The sequence below is a fragment of the Bombina bombina genome, chromosome 7 (assembly GCF_027579735.1).
Source record: "Bombina bombina isolate aBomBom1 chromosome 7, aBomBom1.pri, whole genome shotgun sequence".
Taxonomy (NCBI): domain Eukaryota; kingdom Metazoa; phylum Chordata; class Amphibia; order Anura; family Bombinatoridae; genus Bombina; species Bombina bombina.
Window position 1 is genome coordinate 450,106,906 of NC_069505.1, and position 26,064 is coordinate 450,132,969.

The following is a 26,064-nucleotide window of genomic DNA, read 5'->3' on the forward strand; positions in this document are numbered from 1 at the left end:
TGAGGGACGCGGGTAACAGGTGAGTGTGTGTCTGAGGGACGCGGGTTACAGGTGAGTGTGTGACAGACATGGGTTACAGGTGAGTGTCTGTGTGAGGGACACGGGTTACAGGTGAGTGTGTGTGTGTGTGAGGGACACGGGTTACAGATGAGCATGCACATGTGTTTTGTGTGTGTGTGTGAGGGACCCGGGTAACAGGCTAGTGTGTGTGTGTGAGGGAAGCGGGTAACAGGTGAGCTTGTGTGTCTGAGGGACACGGGTTACAGGTGAGTGTGTGAGGGACACAGGTTACCGGTGAGTGTGTGTGTGAAGGTCACAGGTTACAGGTGAGTGTGTGAGGGACACAGGTTACAGGTGAGTGTGTGTGAGGGACACGGGTTACCGGTGAGCATGCACATGTGTTTTGTGTGTATGTGAGGGACGCGGGTAACAGGTGAGTGTGTGTGTCTGAGGGACGCGGGTTACAGGTGAGTGTGTGAGAAACACGGGTTACAGGTTAGTGTGTGTGTGAGGGACACGGGTTACAGGTGAGTGTGTGAGGGACACAGGTTACAGGTGAGTGTGTGTGTGTGAGGGACACGGGTTACAGGTGAGCATGCACATGTGTTTTGTGTGTGTGGGACGCGGGTAACAGGTGAGTGTGTGTCTGAGGGACGCGGGTTACAGGTGAGTGTGTGAGAAACATGGGTTACAGGTTAGTGTGTGTGTGAGGGACACGGGTTACAGGTGAGCATGCAGATGTGTTTTGTGTGTGTGTGAGGGACGCGGGTAACAGGTGAGTGTGTGTGACTGAGGGATGCGGGTTACAGGTGAGTGTGCGAGGGACACGGGTTACAGGTGAGTGTGTGTGTGAGGGACACGGGTTACAGGTGAGTGTGAGGGACACGGGTTACAGGTGAGTATTTGTGTGTGAGGGACGCGGGTTACAGGTACGTTTGAGGGACACGGGTTACAGGTGAGTGTTTGTGTGTGAGGGACGCGGGTTACAGGTACGTTTGAGGGACACGGGTTACAGGTGAGTGTTTGTGGGTGAGGGACGCGGGTTACAGGTGAGTGTGAGGGACATGGGTTACAGGTGAGTGTTTGTGTAATGGACACAGGTTACAGGTGAGTGTGCACGAATGTTGTGTTTGATATTCTTGGATTACAGGTGAGTGTGATGATCTACTAAATAATTATCTCATGTGCACATAGTAATCTCTGACTATATGATTTTATTTATATATAAGAAGAGCTATTGATGCATCCCAAGGACAGTACAAACACTTACGCATACACGTGTATTCTCACTGTACAGGCCTTATGGATGTGACGCCTTCAGATGACTCAGCGGTTGAACACGGAGAAGAACCAGATATGTGGGATCACGTGAAGACCGAGGAGGATCAAGTTCCTATAAATACGTCTGCAGGTGATTAGTTCATATTAAGTAAAGTGATGATACTGTGATGGTGACATTTTGTGTCTTGTAAATAAGTTATTTTTGCTCAGACGGTTACACAGGAAATATTAGTGTGCAGCACAAGTTTAAATGATTATTTATTGTACTTTTATTTTTTTAGAATTTACCTCTCATGGTTGCTCCATTTCTAAACATTTAGAGTATTATTGCAAGTGGCGCATCTAATAGCGCCGTTTTTTTTTTCCTGGTGTAACACTGCTAAGTATAACACACAATCTGGAATTACAAGTAAATGGTAAAAAAGATTTTGCAGAGAATCTTAACGTATGTGACATTTTTTTTTAGCACAGGGGTCCATTTTTTATGAATGTACAGTACAGGGTTCATTATTATCGTTTATATTACAAATTCTGAGATAGCGCTGGAATGCTTAGCGCACTTGTAGACGTGAATATATGCATAACAAAACATATGTAATATATATTTACAAGGGTGTTAAGGGTGTTAAGTGAACTTAGCACTGTTATAGACAAACCTTTACTCTTAATTTTTCAAGACTCATTATCCTCAGGCATGGTACCCCAGGATTGGCGTAAAGCTGATGTGGTGCCACTCTTCAAAAAGGGAAGCAGGGATGATCCAGGAAGCTATAGACCAGTTAGTCTGACATCAATAGTGGGGAAGATATTTGAAGGGATTATAAGGGATTATATTGATGAGCATATTCGTGTAAACAAGATTATGAGTTCTAATCAGCATGGCTTTAGGAGAAATAGATCATGTCAAACTAATCTAATTAGATTCTACGAGGAAGTAAGTAAAAATATAGATAAAGGGGAATCAGTTGATGTGATATACTTAGATTTTGCAAAGGCATTCGATACAGTGCCACATGAGAGATTAATGCACAAAATTAAGGGACTGGGAATAGCTGAAAATGTTAGCTCATGGATAAATAACTGGATAAAAGATAGGGAGCAACGAGTAGCAGTAAATGGATCATACTCAGATTGGACAAAGGTAATCAGTGGCGTCCCCCAGGGATCAGTACTGGGCCCTGTTCTTTTTAATATTTTTATAAATGACTTGGAGCAAGGATTAAATAGCGACATCTCTATTTTTGCAGATGATACTAAGTTAAGTAAGGTCATTAGGTCAGAGCAGGATGAACTCTCTTTGCAAAGGGATTTGCGAAAATTAGAACTATGGGCAAGCGAATGGAAAATGAGATTTAATACGGAAAAATGTAAGGTTCTACATTTTGGAAGTAAAAATAAGCAGGCTATGTATTTTTTAAATGGGACAAGACTTAGCCAAACACAGGAGGAAAGGGATTTGGGAGTAGTAATAGATAACAAGCTAAAAATGAGTGCACAATGCAGGGCAGCGGCTTCAAAGGCTAATAAGATACTAGCATGTATTAAAAGAGGCATTGATTCAAGGGAGGAAAGCATAATTCTGTCATTATATAAAGCCCTGGTAAGACCTCACCTTGAGTTTGGAGTGCAGTTCTGGGGACCGATTGCTAAAAAAGATATTGCAGAACTAGAAAAAGTTCAGAGAAGGGCCACAAAGCTAATAAGGGGATTGGAGAAATTAACCTATGAGGAGAGGCTAGCCAAACTGGGTCTGTTCTCTTTAGAAAAAAGGCGCTTGAGAGGTGACATGATTACTTTATATAAATATATTCAAGGCCCATATACAGAGATGGCAGAAGCTCTTTTTATTCCAAGAAAATTGGTTCTGACAAGAGGTCATAATTTAAGGTTGGAGGAAAGGAGATTTAATCTCCTGCAACGGAAACGTTTTTTTCACTGTAAGAGCAATAAAATTGTGGAACTCATTACCAAAGGAGGTAGTGAATGCCAATACCATAGATACATTTAAAAATAGTCTGGATAAATTTCTGTATATAAACAAAATTCATGGATATGATTGCTAGTATTAAATGGGTCACATTTTAATGGGGTTATTTAAGCTTAACTGGAGCTTTTTGTAAGTATTTTAGATTTGTATAGGTTGAACTCGATGGACTTCAGTCTTTTTTCAACCTTATCTACTATGTTACTATGTTACACACAGTTTTTCACTCATATTATGAAGTAGCCAGGTGACATTATGAAGTAGTCGGGGTATATTATGTAGTAGCTGGGTGGCATTATGAAGTAGTCGGGGTATATTATGTAGTAGCTGGGTGGCATTATGAAGTAGCGGGGTGATATTATGAAGTAGCCAGGTGACATTTTGAAGTAGTCGGGTGGCATTATGAAGTTGCCGGGTGATATTATGAAGTAGTCAGGTGATATTATGAAGTAGCCGGGTGATATTTTGAAGTAGTCGGGTGACATTATGTAGTAGCCGGGTGATATTATGTTTTAACCGGATGACATTATGAAGTAGTCAGGTGACATTATAAAGTAGTTGAGTGATATTATATAGTAGCCGGGTGACATTATTAAGTAGCCGAGTGATATTATGAAGTAGCCGGGTGACATTATGAAGTAGTCGGCTGACATTATGAAGTAGTCGGGTGGTTTTATGTAGTAGCTGGGTGACATTATGAAGTAACTGGGTGACATTATGAAGTAACTGGGTGACATTATGAAGTATTCAGGTGATATTATGAAGTAGCCGGGTGACATTATGAAGTAGTCGGGTGACATTATGAAGTAGTCGGGTGACATTATAAAGTAGTCGGTGATATAATGAAGTAGCTGGGTGATATTATGAAGTAGTCGGGTGACATTATAAAGTACAGAAATTAAGAGTGCGCTCAGGAGAGCTCTACCATGATATTAGTAAAAGTGAATTGTGAAGTACATAAATAAAATCTCTTTGGAAAAAAACTATTGCGAGTAAATATTTTTAAATTTATTTTCTACTAGAAACAAAAACATATAAACACATATATATATATTAAAGGTGCACCTTTTAAAATCACACAATATAATAACAAAATTTAATTAAAATGTATAGGATTCAGCGTGTTACTTTATATTTGCGTATTGCTTTTTGTATCCAAACTTTGCAACAATCTTTGCAACAATCTTGAACTGGATAGGCAAGTCTTTGCAAAATAATTTCCAGATGTTAAATGTCTCATATAATGATTTGGCAATGGGGGTAAAGCAATGCCCTTGTAGATTGTTTTACTCACCGGAATCCGAAAGTTATAGCATACACTTTTTCTCTTTCTCTGACCCAATGTCTTTCTTTACACTTTCTTTCTATGAGTAGTCGGCGTTCTGTTAGCCGTTAGCTGTCAGGCCGGATTCTGACGCGTCTGTTTACCCGTGCTAGGCTCATCCGCCAACACAATAATCCAGCCATTATTGTGTTGCCTGCCTAATCAGTAGGTGTGTCACAAACCTATCCTCACTATTGCCTATCGCGCAACTCATCACTAGTTGCTGACACCCTCACCGGAGATCCAGTTTCCCTGCTGCAGTTCTCATGCTCCAGTCTCCTGATCTCTATGTAGCGAGTCTCTGCTCGCTTACGTCATCAGCTGCAACCGGAGTTTCTCCCTGAACTGCCACTCACCGGACTTCGGCATTACCCGCCTTCCAAGCCTCTCAGCTGCTCAGCCTGCTTCACAGAGCCATCCCTGCACCATCCGGCAGCTGCAACATAGCCAGTGATTGGCGGATGAGCCTAGCACGTGTAAACAGACGCGTCAGAATCCGGCCTGACAGCTAACGGCTAACAGAACGCCGACTACTCATCGAAAGAAAGTGTAAAGAAAGACATTGGGTCAGAGAAAGAGAAAAAGTGTATGCTATAACTTTCGGATTCCGGTGAGTAAAACAATCTACAAGGGCATTGCTTTACCCCCATTGCCAAATCATTATATGAGACATTTAACATCTGGAAATTATTTTGCAAAGACTTGCCTATCCAGTTCAAGATTGTTGCAAAGATTGTTGCAAAGTTTGGATACAAAAAGCAATACGCAAATATAAAGTAACACGCTGAATCCTATACATTTTAATTAAATTTTGTTATTATATTGTGTGATTTTAAAAGGTGCACCTTTAATATATATATATGTGTTTATATGTTTTTGTTTCTAGTAGAAAATAAATTTAAAAATATTTACTCGCAATAGTTTTTTTCCAAAGAGATTTTATTTATGTACTTCACAATTCACTTTTACTAATATCATGGTAGAGCTCTCCTGAGCGCACTCTTAATTTCTGTACATTTTTTATCATTGGTGTGATTACTGGGGATTATCACGCATAAAGAGTTGCATATTCTACCGATAGGGTAATCCTTTGTTTTACTTGACATTATAAAGTAGTCAGTTGTCATTATGAAGTAGTCAAGTGATATTATGTAGTAGCCGGGTGACATTATGAAGTAGTCGGGTGATATGAAATAGTCGGGTGATATTATGAAGTAGTCGGGTGACAGTATAAATTAGTCAGGTGACATTATGAAGTAGTCGGGTGATATTATGAAGTAGCCGGGTGACATTATGAAGTAACAGTCCATCCAATGTAGGGAAAAATAAGCACTCCAAGCCCACAGATATATAAAAGTTCAATTTTATTCCAAACTTGTTAAAATCATACAAGATAGATTAAAAAGTGATAAGCACAGTAGTGCAAAAACAGGTTGTAGAACAGGTGCAAAAAACAGCAAACGTTTCGTGCTCCATGCACTTGGTCACTGCTAATTGATGCACCTGTTCAGAGCTCTATTTATACCAAATTTCTTAAAGTGATATCACAAATTTTCATTAACCTGTACTTTGCCATTTTTGCAAGGGAGCCTATGACAAGAAACATTTATTTACTTTTTCCTTTTCATGTACATAAAGTGTTACAATATAAATATGCAGGTTGATATTTGTTGGTTAAGGCGTGACTATGTTTTGTGAAAACAATCTATTTTGCAATATATTTAAATCATTACATCAATTAGCAGTGACCAAGTGCATGGAGCACGAAACGTTTGCTGTTTTTTGCACCTGTTCTACAACCTGTTTTTGCACTACTGTGCTTACCACTTTTTAATCTATCTTGTATGATTTTAACAAGTTTGGAATAAAATTGAACTTTTATATATCTGTGGGCTTGGAGCGCTTATTTTTCCCTACATTGGAGGGACTGTTGCTATTTTGTGCGTGTGCAGACGCACTGGGAATATTTGCTTGCCGCCTAGGATATCATTTATATTTTTTCACATATACCCTCACTCTATTAGTGCCTATCATATTCACAGGATTTGTTTTTACATACCCCAGGGGCGCTCCGTTGAGCAGGTTTCATTTGTAATCTGACATTATGAAGTAGTCGGGTGACATTATAAAGTAGTCTGGTGACATTATGAAGTAGTCGGGTGATATTATGAAGTAGCCAGGTGACATTATGTTTTAGCCGGGTGACATTATGAAGTAGTCGGGTGATATTATGTAGTAACCGCGTGATATTATGTAGTAGCCGGGTGACATTATGAAGTAGCCGGGTGATATTATGAAGTAGTCGGGTGACATTATAAAGTAGTCAGGTGACATTATCAAGTAGTCAGGTGATATTATGTAGTAGCCGGGTGATATTATGAAGTAGTCGGGTGACATTATGAAGTAGCCGGGTGATATTATGAAGTAGTCGGGTGACATTATAAAGTAGTCAGGTGACATTATGAAGTAGTTGGGTGATATTATATAGTAGCCGGGTGACATTATGAAGTAGCCGGGTGATATTATGAAGTAGTCGGGTGACATTATAAAGTAGTCAGGTGACATTATGAAGTAGTCGGGTGATATTATGTAGTAGCCGGGTGACATTATGAAGTAGCCGGGTGACATTATGAAGTAGTCGGGTGATATTATGAAGTAGTCGGGTGACATTATAAAGTAGTCGGGTGACATTATGTAGTAGCCTGGTGACATTATGTTTTAGCCAGGTGACATTATGAAGTAGCCGGGTGATATTATGAAGTAGTCAGGTGATAAAATGAAGTAGCTGGGTGATATTATAAAGTAGTCGGTGACATTATAAAGTAGTCAGGTGACATTATGAAGTAGTTGGGTGATATTATATAGTAGCCGGGTGACATTATGAAGTAGTCAGGTGATATTAAGAAGTAGTCGGGTGACATTATGAAGTAGCCGGGTGACATTATGAAGGAGCCGGGTGATATTATGTAGTAGCCGGGTGACATTATGAAGTAGCCGGGTGATATTATGAAGTATCCGGGTGATATTATGAAGTAGCCGGGTGACATTATGAAGGAGCCGGGTGATATTATGTAGTAGCCGGGTGACATTATGAAGGAGCCGGGTGATATTATGAAGTATCCGGGTGACATTATGAAGTAGTCAGGTGATATTATGTAGTTGCCAGGTGACATAATGAAGTGGGGGCTGTGTAATATTTCTAATATTATTTAATAGCAAAGCACAAATGAGTTGCATAATTTCACATAAATGTATTTAATGCTAATTTGTGCTATAACAATTGAACATGTTTAATATTAGCTCATTAGCGCTGATCGTTATGACAGAGGGAGGCTTTGTGTCCCTCTAGCTGTGAAGTGATTAATATAGTGATACTGATAAACTGGCAGTAACCACCGGTCTCATGTTGTTGTTCTGCTGATGTCAGGGCTCATAGATCGCTGTTTGTCTGAGCTAATACAACGTACACGGGAGAATGTGAAGATATATGTGGCGAGAGTCCACAAGCTAGTTACTGATGGGATATACATTCCTACCAGAGGGGGCAAAGTTTCCCAAACCTCAAAAGCTTATAAATACCCCACCCATCTCACTCATACCTCCATTTAAAAACTTTGCCTCCTTAGGATGTGGTGAAGCAAGATGTTCTTGATTTCTTCAGTGAAAGGCACTTCTAAGCATATTGAAGACCAGTTCCTCTCTAACACCTAGATTACGAGTTTTGCGTTACGGGTTTAACGCTGAAAAAAAGGCCATTTCAGCGTAAAAACAGTAACGCAGCCATTACGAGTCTTGTCGGTATAGCCATACCGCAAGCATTTTAGCCTGTAACCAACGTCAATCCCACACTCAAAAAAAATAAAGTTTTTGTGTGGGATTTCCATAGCGCTGGAATTACAGGTTTTGTGGTGAGGCTAAAATGCTTGCGTTCCAGCCTCTGAGATCCGTTCCACCACCTGAGACCAGTAGTTATGAGTTTTTCGCAACAAAAATGTTACAAAGTATACTAACATCCATAAACTACCTATTAACCCCTATTCCGCCGCCCTCTCACATCGCAAACACTAACTTAAACTTATTAACCCCTAATCTGCCGCTCCGACATTGCCGCCACTAATAAAAGTTATTAACCCTATTCCCCTGCACCCCAACATCGCCGACACTATAATAAAGATATTAACCCCTATTCTGCTGCTCACCGACATCGCCGCCACTAAATAAAATTATTAACCTCTAACCCCTAAACCTCTGGCCTCCCACATCACCGCCACTAAATAAACCTATTAACCCCTAAACCAACAGCCCCCCACATCGCAAAAAACTAAATTAAACTATTAACCCCTAAACCTAACAACCCCCTAACTTTAAATTAAAATTTTAATATCCCTATCTTAAAATAAATAAACTTACCTGTGAAATTTAAAAAAAAACTAAGTTTAAACTAACAATTAACCTAACATAACTATTATACTAAAATTAAAATAACTACCAATTAAATAAACTAAATTACACATTAAAACAATTAAATTTGAAAATGTAAAAAAATAACAAATACTAAATTACGAAAAATAACAAACTAAATTATCCAAAATAAAAACAATTACACCTAATCTAATAGCCCTATAAAAATAAAAAAGCCCCCTCCAAAATAAAAAAAAACCTAGCCTACAATAAACTACCAATAACCCTTAAAAGGGACAAGAAGTCTTCATCCATCCAGTCGGCATCTTCTATCTTCAACCCAGCCGCGTCTTCTATCTTCATCCCGGCGGCGTGGAGCGGGTCCATCCTTGAAGACATCCGGCACGGAGCGTCCTCTTCATTCGGTCACGGCCATACACTAAATCTTCAATGCAAGGGAGCCTTTTCAAAAGGCCGTCCCTTGCATTCCTATTGGCTGATTTGATTGTTTAAATTAAAATCAGCCAATAGGATGAGAGCTACTGAAATCCTATTGGTTGTTCAAATCAGCCAATAGGATGAGAGCTACTGAAATTATATTGACTTAAAATTCCGTAAGTGGATTGTCAAGGGTTAGTTTTAGGTCTTTTTTAACTTTTTTTGGGTGGGGTTTTTTTTTTAGATTAGGGTTTGCCTTTTCAGGGCAATGCAAAAGAGCTAAATGCCCTTTTAAGGGCAATGCCCATACAAATGTTCAACAAATAACAGCAGCACTCCAAAGGGTAATAATTACCAAATCTTTATTGCAGCCAAAAGCACAAAAAGCAGCAGCAACGTTTCGGACTACATAGCATGATTAAGGACATGTAGTCCAAAAACGTTGCTGCTGCTTTTTGTGCTTTTGGCTGCAATAAAGATTTGGTAATTATTACCCTTTGGAGTGCTGCTGTTATTTGTTTAACGTTTGGATATTGACACAGGGTTATGCAGTGCCCTGTTACAGCTTGCACCCAATATTACCACAGTGTGCGCTGGACTTTCCGCTTTTCTTTGAAATGCCCATACAAATTCCCTTTTCAGGGCAATGGGTAGCTTAGGTGTTTTTTTAGAGTTAGTTGTTTTTTTTGGGTGGGGTTGTTTGGTTTTACTGTTGGGGGGTATTTGTATTTTTTTACAGGTAAAACAGCTGATTGCTTTAGGGCAATGCCCTACAAAAAGCCCTTTTAAGGGCTATTGGTAGTTTATTGTAGGCTAGGGGGTGTTTTTATTTTGAGGTGGGGCTTTTTAAGATTAGGTGTAATTTTATTTTTTGGATAATTTCATTTCTTATTTTTTTGTAATTTAGTGTTTGTTATTTTTTATAATTTAGTATTTGTTATTTTTCGTACTTTTAGAACTAAATTGTTTTAGTAGTGTTAGGTTTTTTTTAAATGTGTAATTTAGTTTATTTAATTGGTAGTTATTTTAATTTTAGTATAATAGTTATGTTAGGTTAATTGTTAGTTTAAACTTGTTTTTTTTTATTTCACAGATAAGTATTTATTTTAAGATAGAAATATTGTAATTTTAATTTAAAGTTAGGGGCTTGTTAGGTTTAGGGGTTAATAGTTTAAATTTAGTTTTTTGCAATGTGGGGGACTGGCAGTTTAGGGGTTAATATGTTTATTTAGTGGCAGTGATGTGGGAGGCCAGAGGTTTAGGGGTTAATAACTTTATTTAGTGGCGGCGATGTCAGGGAGCGTCAGAATAGGGGTTAATATCTTTATTATAGTGTCGGCAATGTTGGGGTGCGGGGGAATAGGGGTTAATAACTTTATTATAGTGGCGGCAATGTTGGGGAGCGGCGGAATAGGGGTTTATAACTTTTATTAGTGGCGGCGATGTTGGGAACAGCAGATTAGGGATTAATAACTTTATTTAGGCGTCGTGGTGACCGATTAGGGGTGTTTAGACTTGGGGTTTATGTCAGGGTGTTAGGTTTAAACGTAACTTTTTTTTCCCCATAGACAGCTGTTAGTTTTTGTTTCTAACACTCTCTCCCCATTGATGTCTATGGGGAGAGCGTGCACGACCACGTATTCTCAGCCCTTGGATTTTGTGCGGTATGGAGCTTATCGCCACCATATCACACGCACAAGGCTGCTTTTTAGAAACTTGGAGGGTGAAATAACTCAACTTTTGTTGTGTTCGTTTCGCACCCTTTATATAGCAGGGGCATATTATGGCCTAGTCCAACAAGGCCGGTGCCTAGGGCAGCAGATTTGGGAGGGGCAGCACATCTGCCCTATCCTCTCTCTAAAAGCCAGCACACTGAGCAATAAATTGCAGACTTTTACAGAGAAGACAAGGCACATGCGCTGATTAAGGTCGCTCTTCGCAGGCAGTGCTCCTTTAAACCGTTGCTTCATTTAGAGCCGCTGGCATTTTTGCACTGAAAGCTTTCTTGGTGAAAAACTTGCCCGGGGATATGACTACAAGGTGAGGCTGGAGGAGAAGACTTTGTGCCGATATGCTGCCACCCCTTGTCAGCGGTGGTGGTTCTGCGAGCGCAGTGCATATTGCAGGTCTTAGTAACTAACAGACTGGATGTGTCTGTGCATTGCTTAGATCAGCTTGTGATGTCTAATTATAAACTCTCAGTGCTAATGTATGTTAGCTACTAATAGCTAGATTTCTCTGCATTCATATGATGCCTAATCATAACCTCTCAGCGCTAATGTAGGTCAGCTACTAATAGCTAGCTTTCTCTGCATTCATGTGATGTCTAATCATAACCTCTCAGCGCTAATGTATGTTAGCTACTTATAGCTAGCTTTCTCTGCATTCATATGATGCCTTATCATAACCTCTCAGCGCTAATGTATGTTAGCTACTAATAGCTAGCTTTCTCTGCATTCATGTGATGTCTAATCATAACCTCTCAGCGCTAATGTATGTTAGCTACTAATAGCTAGATTTCTCTGCATTCATATGATGCCTAATCATAACCTCTTAGCGCTAATGTAGGTCAGCTACTAATAGCTAGCTTTCTCTGCATTCATGTGATGTCTAATCATAACCTCTCAGCGCTAATGTATGTTAGCTACTTATAGCTAGCTTTCTCTGCATTCATATGATGCCTAATCATAACCTCTCAGCGCTAATGTATGTTATCTACTAATAGCTAGCTTTCTCTGCATTCATGTGATGTCTAATCATAAACACTCAGCGCTAATGTATGTTAGCTACTTATAGCTAGCTTTCTCTGCATTCATATGATGCCTAATCATAACCTCTCAGCGCTAATGTATGTTAGCTACTAATAGCTAGCTTTCTCTGCATTCATGTGATGTCTAATCATAAACTCTCAGCGCTAATGTATGTTAGCTACTAATAGCTAGCTTTCTCTGCATTCATGTGATGTCTAATCATAACCTCTCAGCGCTAATGTATGTTAGCTACTAATAGCTAGCTTTCTGCATTCATGTGATGTCTAATCATAAACTCTCAGTGCTAATGTATATTAGCTACTAATAGCTAGCTGTCTCTGCACTCATGTGATGTCTAATCATAAACTCTCAGCGCTAATGTATGTTAGCTACTAATAGCTAGATTTCTCTGCATTCATGTGATGTCTAATCATAAACTCTCAGCGCTAATGTATGTTAGCTACTAATAGCTAGCTTTTTCTGCATTCATGTGATGTCTAATCATAAACTCTCAGCGCTAATGTATGTTAGCTACTAATAGCTAGCTTTCTCTGCATTCATGTGGTCTAATCATAAACTCTCAGCACTAATGTATGTTAGCTACTAATAGCTAGCTTTCTCTGCATTCATGTGATGTCTAATCATAAACTCTCAGCACTAATGTATGTTAGCTACTAATAGCTAGCTTTCTCTGCATTCATGTGATGTCTAATCATAAACTCTCAGTGCTAATGTATGTTAGATACTAATAGCTAGCTTTCTCTGCATTCATGTGATGTCTAATCATAGACTCTCAGTGCTAATGTATGTTAGCTACTAATAGCTAGCTTTCTCTGCATTCATGTGATGTCTAATCATAAACTCTCAGTGCTAATGTATGTTAGATACTAATAGCTTTCTCTGCATTCATGTGATGTCTAATCATAAACTCTCAGCGCTAATATATGTTAGCTACTAATAGCTTTTTCTGCATTCATGTGATGTCTAATCATAAACTCTCAGTGCTAATGTATGTTAGATACTAATAGCTTTCTCTGCATTCATGTGATTTCTAATCATAAACTCTCAGTGCTAATGTATGTTAGATACTAATAGCTAGCTTTCTCTGCATTCATGTGATGTTTAATCATAAACTCTCAGCACTAATGTATGTTAGCTACTAATAGCTAGCTTTCTCTGCATTCACGTGATGTTTAATCATAAACTCTCAGCGCTAATGTATGTTAGCTACTAATAGCTTCCTCTGTATTCATGTGATGTCTAATCATAAACTCTCAGCGCTAATGTATATTAGCTACTAATAGCTTTCTCTGCATTCATGTGAAGTCTAATCATAAACTCTCAGTGCTAATGTATGTTAACTACTAATAGCTTTCTCTGCATTCATGTGATGTCTTATCATAAACTCTCAGCGGTAATATATGTTAGCTACTAATAGCTTTCTCTGCTTTCATGTGATGTCTAATCATAACCTCTCAGCGCTAATGTATGTTAGCTACTTATAGCTAGCTTTCTCTGCATTCATATGATGCCTAATCATAACCTCTCAGCGCTATTGTATGTTATCTACTAATAGCTAGCTTTCTCTGCATTCATGTGATGTCTAATCATAAACACTCAGCGCTAATGTATGTTAGCTACTTATAGCTAGCTTTCTCTGCATTCATATGATGCCTAATCATAACCTCTCAGCGCTAATGTATGTTAGCTACTAATAGCTAGCTTTCTCTGCATTCATGTGATGTCTAATCATAAACTCTCAGCGCTAATGTATGTTAGCTACTAATAGCTAGCTTTCTCTGCATTCATGTGATGTCTAATCATAACCTCTCAGCGCTAATGTATGTTAGCTACTAATAGCTAGCTTTCTGCATTCATGTGATGTCTAATCATAAACTCTCAGTGCTAATGTATATTAGCTACTAATAGCTAGCTGTCTCTGCACTCATGTGATGTCTAATCATAAACTCTCAGCGCTAATGTATGTTAGCTACTAATAGCTAGATTTCTCTGCATTCATGTAATGTCTAATCATAAACTCTCAGCGCTAATGTATGTTAGCTACTAATAGCTAGCTTTTTCTGCATTCATGTGATGTCTAATCATAAACTCTCAGCGCTAATGTATGTTAGCTACTAATAGCTAGCTTTCTCTGCATTCATGTGGTCTAATCATAAACTCTCAGCACTAATGTATGTTAGCTACTAATAGCTAGCTTTCTCTGCATTCATGTGATGTCTAATCATAAACTCTCAGCACTAATGTATGTTAGCTACTAATAGCTAGCTTTCTCTGCATTCATGTGATGTCTAATCATAAACTCTCAGCGCTAATGTATGTTAGATACTAATAGCTAGCTTTCTCTGCATTCATGTGATGTCTAATCATAGACTCTCAGTGCTAATGTATGTTAGCTACTAATAGCTAGCTTTCTCTGCATTCATGTGATGTCTAATCATAAACTCTCAGTGCTAATGTATGTTAGATACTAATAGCTTTCTCTGCATTCATGTGATGTCTAATCATAAACTCTCAGCGCTAATATATGTTAGCTACTAATAGCTTTTTCTGCATTCATGTGATGTCTAATCATAAACTCTCAGTGCTAATGTATGTTAGATACTAATAGCTTTCTCTGCATTCATGTGATTTCTAATCATAAACTCTCAGTGCTAATGTATGTTAGATACTAATAGCTAGCTTTCTCTGCATTCATGTGATGTTTAATCATAAACTCTCAGCACTAATGTATGTTAGCTACTAATAGCTAGCTTTCTCTGCATTCATGTGATGTTTAATCATAAACTCTCAGCGCTAATGTATGTTAGCTACTAATAGCTTCCTCTGTATTCATGTGATGTCTAATCATAAACTCTCAGCGCTAATGTATATTAGCTACTAATAGCTTTCTCTGCATTCATGTGAAGTCTAATCATAAACTCTCAGTGCTAATGTATGTTAACTACTAATAGCTTTCTCTGCATTCATGTGATGTCTTATCATAAACTCTCAGCGGTAATATATGTTAGCTACTAATAGCTTTCTCTGCTTTCATGTGATGTCTAATCATAAACTTTCAGTGCTAATGTATGTTAGCTACTCATAGCTAGCTTTCTCTGCATTCATGTGATGTCTAATCATAAACTCTCAGCGCTAATGTATGTTAGCTACTAATAGCTTCCTCCGTATTCATGTGATCTCTAATCATAAACTCTCAGCGCTAATGTATATTAGCTACTAATAGCTTTCTCTGCATTCATGTGAAGTCTAATCATAAACTCTCAGTGCTAATGTATGTTAGCTACTAATAGCTAGCTTTCTCTGCATTCATGTGATGTCTTATCATAAACTCTCAGTGCTAATGTATGTTAGCTACTAATAGCTTCCTCTGTATTCATGTGATGTCTAATCATAAACTCTCAGCGCTAATGTATGTTAGCTACTAATAGCTAGCTGTCTCTGCATTCATGTGATGTCTAATCATAAACTCTCAGCACTAATGTATGTTAGCTACTAATAGCTTTCTCTGCATTCATGAACCCACAGAGTAAATAGTAAACGGACACTTAAAAAGTTTAATTACTTGAATGATGGTAATTACTGTTGTTGTTGCATGTGAAGGGCAGTGATTGTTTCAACGTGTATTCTTCTTTCCCTCCCTTCCTCTTCTCTCACTTCTTTCCCTTTCTCCCTCCCTCAACTCACTCACTCCCTCCCTCAACTCCCTCTCTTCTTTCCCTCCCTGACTTGCTCCCTTCTTTCACTCCTTTCTTTCCGTCCCTTCTTTCCCTCCCCCTTTTCTCCTCTCCCTCCCCCTTTTCTGTTCTCTCTCTCTCTCTCTCCCTCCCTTCTTTCATTTTCCTCCTTTTCTCCCCTCCCCTTCTTTTCTCTCCCTTCTTTTAGGGAGAAAATGGTATGAAACGCTTGCAATTCAACCCACCTGTATGCAAGTGTTTTGCTAGCCCATGTTCTTTTGAATTGTTATGAAAAAGAAACAAAAACATTTTTACACACTGACCCAAAAATATATTAAGGGGAAAAAGGCCTAAAACCTTTTTTTTTTTTTTGGGGGGGGGGGGGGCAGCAGAATTTTGTGTGCCTAGGGCAGCACAAAACCTAAATACGCCACTGCTTTATAGGCACCCTTTATTTTTGGCTGTCTGCTATATGTAGATGGGTGTCTTACATGGTAAGTATATACTTTTATTATATAAGACACACTCAGCTTTGGTTTTGGGCACTTTGTTAAGTTATTATATGTATGTATATATGAATTTGCCCTGGGACATTATACTCCTTAATGTAAAAGGCAGCAAAGAATCCAGTATATGTTGCAAAATAAATAATAAATGTGATTAGAGGACTCTCCAAACGGCCAAGCTTACCTCTGTTTTTTTCAGAGCTATTTTTTTTCCAGAATTTGCATGTTTTTTTCCCGCCTTTTCTTACTCAGTGCCCTCATTTTTAGAGGGCTGTATTGCAGCCCTTGTTTTTTCTTGTCTAAAGATAAAACAATGTTACTCAATGCTGTTTCTTTTGCAACATTATCCTAAAGCATTATTTCGCATTCTTTAAAAGCTTGCAGTATTAAGGTGCTTGTGATATTATTTTGCAACTAAATCATTTTTTTTTTTGCTATGATGTATCAAACTAAACATGCCTCAGATGTTACCGTAGGAACTAAGCTGCCTGAACACAATTCTACAAACGCTAAGTGTGTTTGTTGTAAAAAATCTCAATTATGTGGCTCCTGTTTAGAAATATTATTACTTTCAGACAATATTTCTATGAGTGCAAATGCATCCACTGTGTTACCATCTCAGTCTAATGCACAAGGCATTCCTGCTCCAATGAAGGATTTTATTGCTGCGAAAATAGCTTTTTTAAATCTTTCCCTCCCTTTATTGTTACTCGTGGACTTCCACATGTTGAGTATTATATCTCATCAGTAACTAGCTTGTGGACTCTCACCACTTATATTAAAGAAAACATAATTTATGTAAGAACTTACCTGATAAATTCATTTCTTTCATTGTGGTGAAAGTCCTCGAGACCCATCCATTTTTGGGGGTTATGCTTTTTTTTTTTATAAAGCACATTATCCTGTTCCTCCTTTTTTATGCTTTTACTATTTATACACCTCACTAACTTGGCTATAAGTTAAACTGAGGTATGAGTGAGGTGGTAGGTGTATTATAGGCATTTGAGGTTTGGGAAACTTTGCGTCCTCCTGGTAGGAATGTATATCCCATCAGTAACTAGCTTGTGGACTTTCGCCACCATGAAAGAAATTAATTTATCAGGTAAGTTCTTACATAAATTATGTTTTATATATATATATATATATATGAAATAAATGATTCAGGTAGAGCATAGCTAATTTGTATCGATCTCTTATATGTATCCTGGTATCCTTTGTTGAAAAGCATACCTAGGTAGGTTCAGGTGCAGCAATATGCCTCATGTCATTGGCTCACAAATGTGTTAAACTAGCTCCCAGTAGTGTATTGCTGCTACCAAGAGAATGAAGTCAAATTGATTATAGAAGTAAACTGGAAAACAATTTAAAATTGTATTCTGTATCTGAATTATGAGAGAAATATTTTGAGTATTCATGTCCCTTTAATTTTCCACTGTAATATGAGCAATAGTTGTGCACCCTGCGCTATCCATATATAGTATAGGGTGCGCTAATAAATGTTTATAATGTTTCTGCTTCTATAAATGGTGTCTCCAGATCTTGTGATCTATAAAGTGTAAACAATGGAGAAAGCGTGGTTGCGCCTATAACTGCTATCCCTTATGGGACAAACAGAAATGTCTAAAAGTGGAATATACAACTCTAAACTGAAGTAAAAACTTAAAAGATAGTAGTCAAATATATAAAATAATATACGTTAATTAATGTATAATAATTAATATGGCTTCATAAATAGTCGTACAAATAAAACTTAATACTCCCTTTATTTGATAATATAACCCTCGACAAAAACAATAAATAATCTATAAATAAATAGATAAATAAATAAATGACTGGCCAGTCGAACAAACTTAACTAAATATATTGATATACTGCATCAGTAACCTTAGGGAACCGTTCGAGCAGTATACACAATAAATAAAGTTAATTAAAAAAAAAATTTTTTTTTTATAAACAGTATATTTCAATCAGAAACCATTAAATGGATCATAAAAAATATTCTAAAAGAAAAACATAGTTTTTGAAGCAAGCTGTAAACAGTAAAGGCTCTGGGTTACAATATAGATGTATATATCCTGATTGCAATGTCCATATAATATATATTAAAATATAGACCCTTATAGCAGAGTAAGGCAAAACATTCCAACTTTGCAAAATATCCGATGAATAAGTCTTAGATAATGTTTCAGCAAGTACCGGTAAATGCTATTATTGATGTAAATCCATTTGTTAAAACAGAGTTAATAATATGCCATATATCCCAACGAGGTCTTACTTTGTGTTGGAAAAGAACATACTCCTGAGTCACCGTAATCTCTGATATCTCCACTCTCTTGGTATATAGAGGTCTTTAACACGCTGGCGGAAGTGAGCTCAGGATGCAGGGAGTTCCGTTCCATAAAATCATCTGTCACCTACGTTGTTGCAGTATCCGGGTGTCACAACGACTATTTCCCCAGACTTCGTTGTTTAGTCAGTTGGAAAGATAAACGCTACTCGTTTCAGCTGCTACTGCAGCCTTTTTCAAGCAATCTACTATTGCCTTCTCTGTTGGTTCTATTTATTCCACACACACGTCTCTGATTGGATTGCCTTATACTTGCTTAATAATTTTATTAGCTTAATAATTTTATATTATTTAAAAACGAGCTATACAAATATTATCCTCAAGATGCAAATTATAAATACATAACGTAAACATAAAGAATTAATAAAATAATTACAATGATTATACTTCTTCAGAGGGAACTACAAGAAAGGATTCCATATCTTTTATGCAATGATCTAAAAGAATATAATAATGATCTAAAACAATATATTCAGATATCTGCTAAAACTTTGACAAAATAATTGTATATATATATATATATATATATATATATATATGTTTATGTTTATTCAATAAAGGGATTAGATATTTGGGAATCAATATGACATATATCTGAATATATAGTAAGATATTAATTTAAAACATATAGCAACTAGCTCCCTAAAATATTAAATACATTCATCAAGCTAAAAAGTCTAACATCTCTAATTCATTTTAGGCAGGATTTGACCTCATGGTCTTTAAGTTAGAGGGATCACGACCTAACCACTAGGCTATAATAGTAATAGTCAAAACTAGAACAGTTTGTATTTTTAAAATTACATAGCTTATACGTATTTAACCTACTAGACATCCCATTGAAAGTTATTTGGTGCAAGAAATATCAACAATATCTTCTATATGAATATTACATAGTATAAATAGCATCGATCTTGGCCTTACATCTAGTTTATTGATAAATATATATCTAGCCTCAGTGGAAGAGGGATAACGACCTAACCACTAGGCTATATAGTCAAAACTAGAACAGCTTGTATATTTAAAATTACATAGCTTATACGTATTTAACCTACTAGATATCCCATTGAAAGTTATTTGGTGCAAGAAATATCAACAATATCTTCTATATGAATATTACATAGTATAAACGGCATCGATCTTGGCCTTACATCTAGTTTATTGATAAATATATATCTAGCCTCAGTGGAAGCTTGTTGATAAAATAGTAAATAAATAATAACTAAATAATAACGATCTATAAACAATAATACACATTCTAACTACACTATAACCAACCCTATAATCTATTTCAAATTTTGTTTTACAGTATATATAAAACTTTAATTTAACTACAGAAATATAGACTTAAATACCTCTAAAAAAGTTACATAATAAATATCATAAACTATAATAAATAGTGTATGGTAAAATTCATAATATTTAATAAATAATTTATAATGTATAAATGGATTAAAAATATATTAAAAGATCTAAAAAGTCTAATTCATGGGAACTATTATTTCTGGAACTATTTATTGTAAAAAAGGGGTCAGATGGAAATCTATATTGAGTCCCTTAGGATATTTGGTCTCTAACTCTTAGATCGATTTGTATTCCAATTTAAGCAGTTCAGTCTGTATATCACCCCCCCCTCCAATCTGGGTTTAGTTTGTCTATAGCTATATATTTAAAATGCTTTAAGTTACAATTATTTCAGGCTAAAAAATGTCTAGGCACAGGAAGGTCTTCATTTCTTTTCTCTGTTGCATTTTCTATTGATAAAATATGCCCTCTGACTCTTTCTCTAACGGGTCTAATGGACCCTCCTATATACTGTTTTCCGCATTTACAGTTAATAAGGTAAATAATGTTTTTATCTGTGCATCTTATTAGAGATTTAATTTCATATTCTTTACCAGTCACATTTGAGTGGAATTTTTTCTTTTTATCTGAATGTCTACAGGCTTTACATGCAAGACATGGAAAGAAACCTTTTAGATCTTTTCCAAGTAGATCCTTATCTCTTTTCTTATTTTTATGTCTTTTTAGATCTGTTGGTGCTAATCTATTCTTTAAATTATTAGCCTTTCTGTAGACTATATTTGGAGCATCACCTATTAACCCTTTAAGTTTCTCGTCTAATTTTAAAATGTTCCAATGTTTTTTAATAATTCTCTCCACTTTCTTGTGATTATTATTATATTGAGTCACCAATGGTATAAAAGGTTTTTCTTCTTTTTTTGCTCCTTTTATTAGACCATGTATGATATCCTTTCTATTAATCTCTTTTATCCTATTTATTTCTTTGTCAATAGCAGCATTCTCATATCCCCTTTCAATAAACTTGTTTTTGAGAATGGTTGATTGATCCAAATAATCATTATCTAAGAAACATTATCTTATTCATCGGATATTTTGCAAAGTTGGAAAGTTTTGCCTTACTCTGCTATAAGGGTCTATATTTTAATATATATTATATGGACATTGCAATCAGGATATATACATCTATATTGTAACCCAGAGCCTTTGCTGTTTACAGCTTGCTTCAAAAACTATGTTTTTCTTTTAGAATATTTTTTATGATTCATTTAATGGTTTCTGATTGAAACATACTGTTAATTAAAAAAAAAAAAAAAGATTTTTTTATAAACTTTATTTATTGTGTATACTGCTCGAATGGTTCCCTAAGGTTACTGTTGCAGTATATCAATATATTTAGTTACGTTTGTTGGACTGGCCAGTCATTTATTTATTTATCTATTTATTTGTAGATTATTTATTGTTCTTGATAGGTTTTTTTACTGTTGCAGTATATCAATATATTTAGTTACGTTTGTTGGACTGGCCAGTCATTTATTTATTTATCTATTTATTTGTAGATTATTTATTGTTCTTGATAGGTTTTTATCGAGGGTTATATTATCAAATAAAGGGAGTATTAAGTTTTATTTGTACGACTATTTATGAAGCAATATTAATTATTATACATTAATTAACATATATTATTTTATATATTTGACTACTATCTTTTAAGTTTTTACTTCAGTTTAAAGTTGTATATTCCACTTTTAGACATTTCTGTTTGTCCCATAAGGGATAGCAGTTATAGGTGCAACCACGCTTTCTCCATTGTTTACATTGTCTAATTATTATCAATTTTTTTAGGTTTTATTGATGTAGTTTGGTTGTTTAGTGGAAATACTGAGACACACTATTATCAATTTCTTATATCTGCTTTCTCTGGATCTATAAAATGTCTCACTGTAATACCTCTGTACAAACTGCCATCCTGCTGGCTTTTCCTGCTGCATTAGTGTAGTGCTTATCTACTTTTAAATCATCTAAAATAATAATTTCCACATTGTATTCCTAGTAAAGTATGATTAAATCAATAGCCCACATTTGTTGTTCTTTTCTTAAATTCACAGTTTGAATTAATTAAATACCACTGCCAGTTATTTGTTCCTTCCTCTTTTTTAAATACTATTAATTTTGTTTATCTTTTCTTAAATATCAGCAATGTTGATATTATGTCCAGTAAGACACCTTTCTTTAGAATTATTGCTGAAAAGTGGAATAATTACAACAGGCCCTTACGATATCTCACTCAATATGTTTGGGTTTGGTGATGTCACTACGTTTGGGTTTGGTGATGTCACTACATTTGGGCATGGTGATGTCACTTACTTTTGGGATTTCCTTGTTTCACAAATAAGAGAAGGGAGATGGGGGGCTTATAAAAATGCCTCAATCTCAGCACTCTTAACTCCTATAAACCCTATTACACATTGTTGGAAATGTAATCACCTGCCCTTTCCCATGCTGTATGTCTTGGGGGCATATAATGGATACTTTTTCAAAAAACATAAATACATTTTTTTTTTAAAACAACCTTTGTTATGATGGGGTTCTCTATGTGCCTGTAACATGTGATCAAAAAGACATAGAGACCCCACGTCCCCTTATTTTATAGACCATAACCCCATCTTTAAAAGTAAGCCGGGTGATCACTGTAGTAATAGTGATCATCTGGTGTGAATAAATGTTCATCTGAGCAGAGGCTCCTGGGAGCCCCTAAGTGCAAATCAGAGTTGTATAACTATACCAAAAGGCCATCATTTATATGAGGCTAAGCACTTCTTCTTTTCCATAGAGAGTTTAGGGAGTTTAAGGTTTTTACAACCTTGTTTATTAAAATGTTGTGTTTTTATTTGTTTTTTTTAATGAAAGGGTCTCTACACACTTATAATAGGCCATAGAAATGCATAGAGACCCCCCCAAGACCCCTTGTTTTAAAGCCCAAAAGCCCTCCTTTTAAAATAAGCCCCTCTATAAGTTTTAATAGCCAGCTGATCAATGTGGTAATAATGATCACATGACATGAATAAATGTGCATTTGATAGAGTAGAGGCTCATGGGAGCACCTATGTGCACATTAGTTATATAACTATATCCAAAGAATCTAATTTATATGAAGATAACCACTTCTTTTTTTTTTACTATAGAGTTTAGAAAAAAACTTATTTATTAAAATTATAATTAAAAATATAAACATTTTTCACACATTTTGTTGCAGAATTCTCACGTCATGATATATACATAAAATAAAGGTATAGTTTGAATCTGCTGGGTCTGTTGAAAAAAGAAATATATATTATATGTGAGGGTTTATCACTAAAAAAATGGTCTACAGTTGGGATTAAACATGAGCAGCAACTAAAAACTCCAAAACAGCTCAGCACAGGGACTCAGCAGTTAGGAGGTTAAAACTCTTTTAAAACCTGGTCCTCTCGGCCGTGATCTAAGTGCACTGAGCCTTTTTAAAATAACTGTGGTGGTTTGATGTTATTTGAGATATTTGAAACAAGTTGATATACTTTTGGTTTTACCAATATTGTGGTCTCGTTAAGCCTTTCCAGCTAAACAATCCTTATCTGTATTACTCAGACAATTCTGTTATATAATATAGTTAGCTGGGGAGCTGTCAATTATCCCAGAATGTGTTCCTGACACCTTTTAAAGGGACACTTAAGTCAAAATAAACTTTTATGATTTAGATAGAGCAGCAGTTTATCACATTTTGCAAAGTCTTTTTAGATTCACACTTTCTGGTGAGCAAGATCCTACTAAGCATGTGCACAATTCCACAGGGTATACGTATACTAGTCTGTGATTGGCTGATGTCTGTCACATGATACAGATGATTTTGTTTTTGTCGTTTTAGAATCACCCTTGTTTTAACTACAAGCCGTATTTTATAAAGATTCGTTTTGGGATAGAAATAATTGTATTACTAAAATGTTCTAGGAATACAATTTGTAAAGCTCTAAATACATTTATGAAAAATAATTTGTAGAAAATTACAATAACATTAATTTCAATTTAATTCAGTGAATGACTGATATGGTATACATGGGAGTATCTAAAATAGTCCATAATGTCCAATAAACTACCCTTAAAGGGACATTAAACACTAAATAAATGCTAGATAGAATGATGCATTCAAAGAAAAGATTAGTCTGAGAACAACATGTAGATGTATTTTTTTTAAGTTTTAGTAGCTGTTTAAATAAAGACAAAATAAGTGTAAAGATTTAGTGTCTATAGAACTCATTGGGAGCCGTCATGTTGTAACTTAGGTTACCTTCTCTGCTGTGGCCAATAGGGACAGTTATAAATAGATCACTAGAATGTGCAGCCAATGACTGTGTGGCATATAACAGTGTTCTGCACTTCCATTTCTAACAGAAACTGAAGAGCTCACAATATCAGAATGGAATTACAGGTAAAGGGGATAAAATAAATAAAAGTATATTGTAGATTTTTTCTTTTATATAAAATGTATCATTTTATATTACCATCTCAAGGTGTTTAATTTCCCTTTGAGCCTAAGCATGGAGCTGGGGAAAGGTGTAGGGGTCACATCCAGTCCCTTTTCTTTGTAGTAGTCACTGATTGAGAATAGTTAAAATGTTCTCAATTAAATAATTATGTCATTAATAAATAAGATTTCTCACATTGTGTTTCTTATCAACAGGTGAATCCACAAACTGCAGTAATTCTAGTCATGGTCAGAAAGCAGATGCTTCTTTCAGTCTTCTTCAAAATCAAAGAAGCCACATGGGAAATTTATGTTCTGAATGTGGGAAATGTTTTACCTGGAAATCCCATCTTATGACTCATCAGAAAATTCATACAGGAGAGAAAGAATTTCCATGTTCTGACTGTGGGAAATGTTTTCTCAAGAAATCACATCTGTATAGACATCTGAAAATTCATACAGGAGAAAATCCATTTCCCTGTTCTCTATGTGGGAAACGTTTCAACCGTAAAGAAAACCTTGTTGCTCATCAGAAAATTCACACAGGAGAAAAAGGATTTTCATGTTCAGTATGTGGGAAAGGTTTTGCCTGGAAAGCCCATCTTATTAGTCATCAGAAATTTCATACAGGAGAGAAAGCATTTCCATGTTCTGATTGTGGGAAATGTTTTAGCCAGAAGTCAGATCTTTATAGACATTTGAAAATTCATACAGGAGAGAGGCCATTTTCCTGTTCTATTTGTGGGAAATATTTTAACCGCAAAGGTAATCTTACTGATCATCAGAAAATTCATTCAGGAGAAAAGGGATTTTCATGTTCTGACTGTGGGAAATGTTTTACTCGGAAATCAACTCTTATTAGACATCAGAAGATTCATACAGGGAAGAAATCATTTTCGTGTCCTGAATGAGTTAAATGTTCTGCTCTGAAATCAACTCTAATTAAACATCAGAAAAGTGATACAGAGGAGAAAGGATTTTCATGATATGACTGTGGGAAATGTTTTACTCTGAAACCAACTTTTACGAGGCATCAGAAAATTCATATTAAAGGAAATTAAGAAAATCAGAGCTTAACCTCTTAATTGCAGCGCAATACCTTGTACTAAAGATGGCTACATTAATGCCTCATTATTTAATAAATACCATGTGTCATCTTTTAAAAGCCTCTCTCCATCTTATCTTATAAATAGCCATGTACCTCTATTATGTAACTAATAGTATTTAAACAGTTACTTCAGGGACATTATTTACTATTTATTATTTTAACTGATTGTGTAGGAGCAATGCTTTTTTAAATCATGATTTATTTCCTAAGACATGGAGAGTCCACAATGTCATTCCAATTACTCGTGGGATGTTCACTCCTGGTCAGCAGGAGAAGGCAAAGAGCACCCCAGCAAAGCTGCTAAGTGTCATTCCCCTTACCCATAACCCCCAGTCATTCTCTTTGTCGGTGTCTGAAGATATTGATTCCTTTTTCGGGTACTTTTCTCTGCAAGCAAGGATTTGGGTTTAGCTGTGTCCACGTCAAT

At 36.1% G+C, this 26,064-nt stretch overlaps 1 protein-coding gene across 2 annotated transcripts in view; it reads left to right on the plus strand.

Annotated features, from left to right (window-relative positions):
• Window positions 1-25,694, plus strand: part of LOC128635985 (gastrula zinc finger protein XlCGF8.2DB-like) — an 83,635-nt gene extending 57,941 nt beyond the window's left edge. For both annotated transcript variants that reach the window (XM_053689061.1, XM_053689062.1), the window contains 2 exons: window positions 1,298-1,411; window positions 24,746-25,694. In XM_053689061.1, coding sequence (XP_053545036.1) covers window positions 1,298-1,411; window positions 24,746-25,440 — 809 coding nt within the window. In that variant the 3' untranslated portion in view covers window positions 25,441-25,694. The remainder of the gene's footprint in view (window positions 1-1,297; window positions 1,412-24,745) is intronic.
• The last annotated feature ends 370 nt before the right edge of the window (window positions 25,695-26,064 follow it).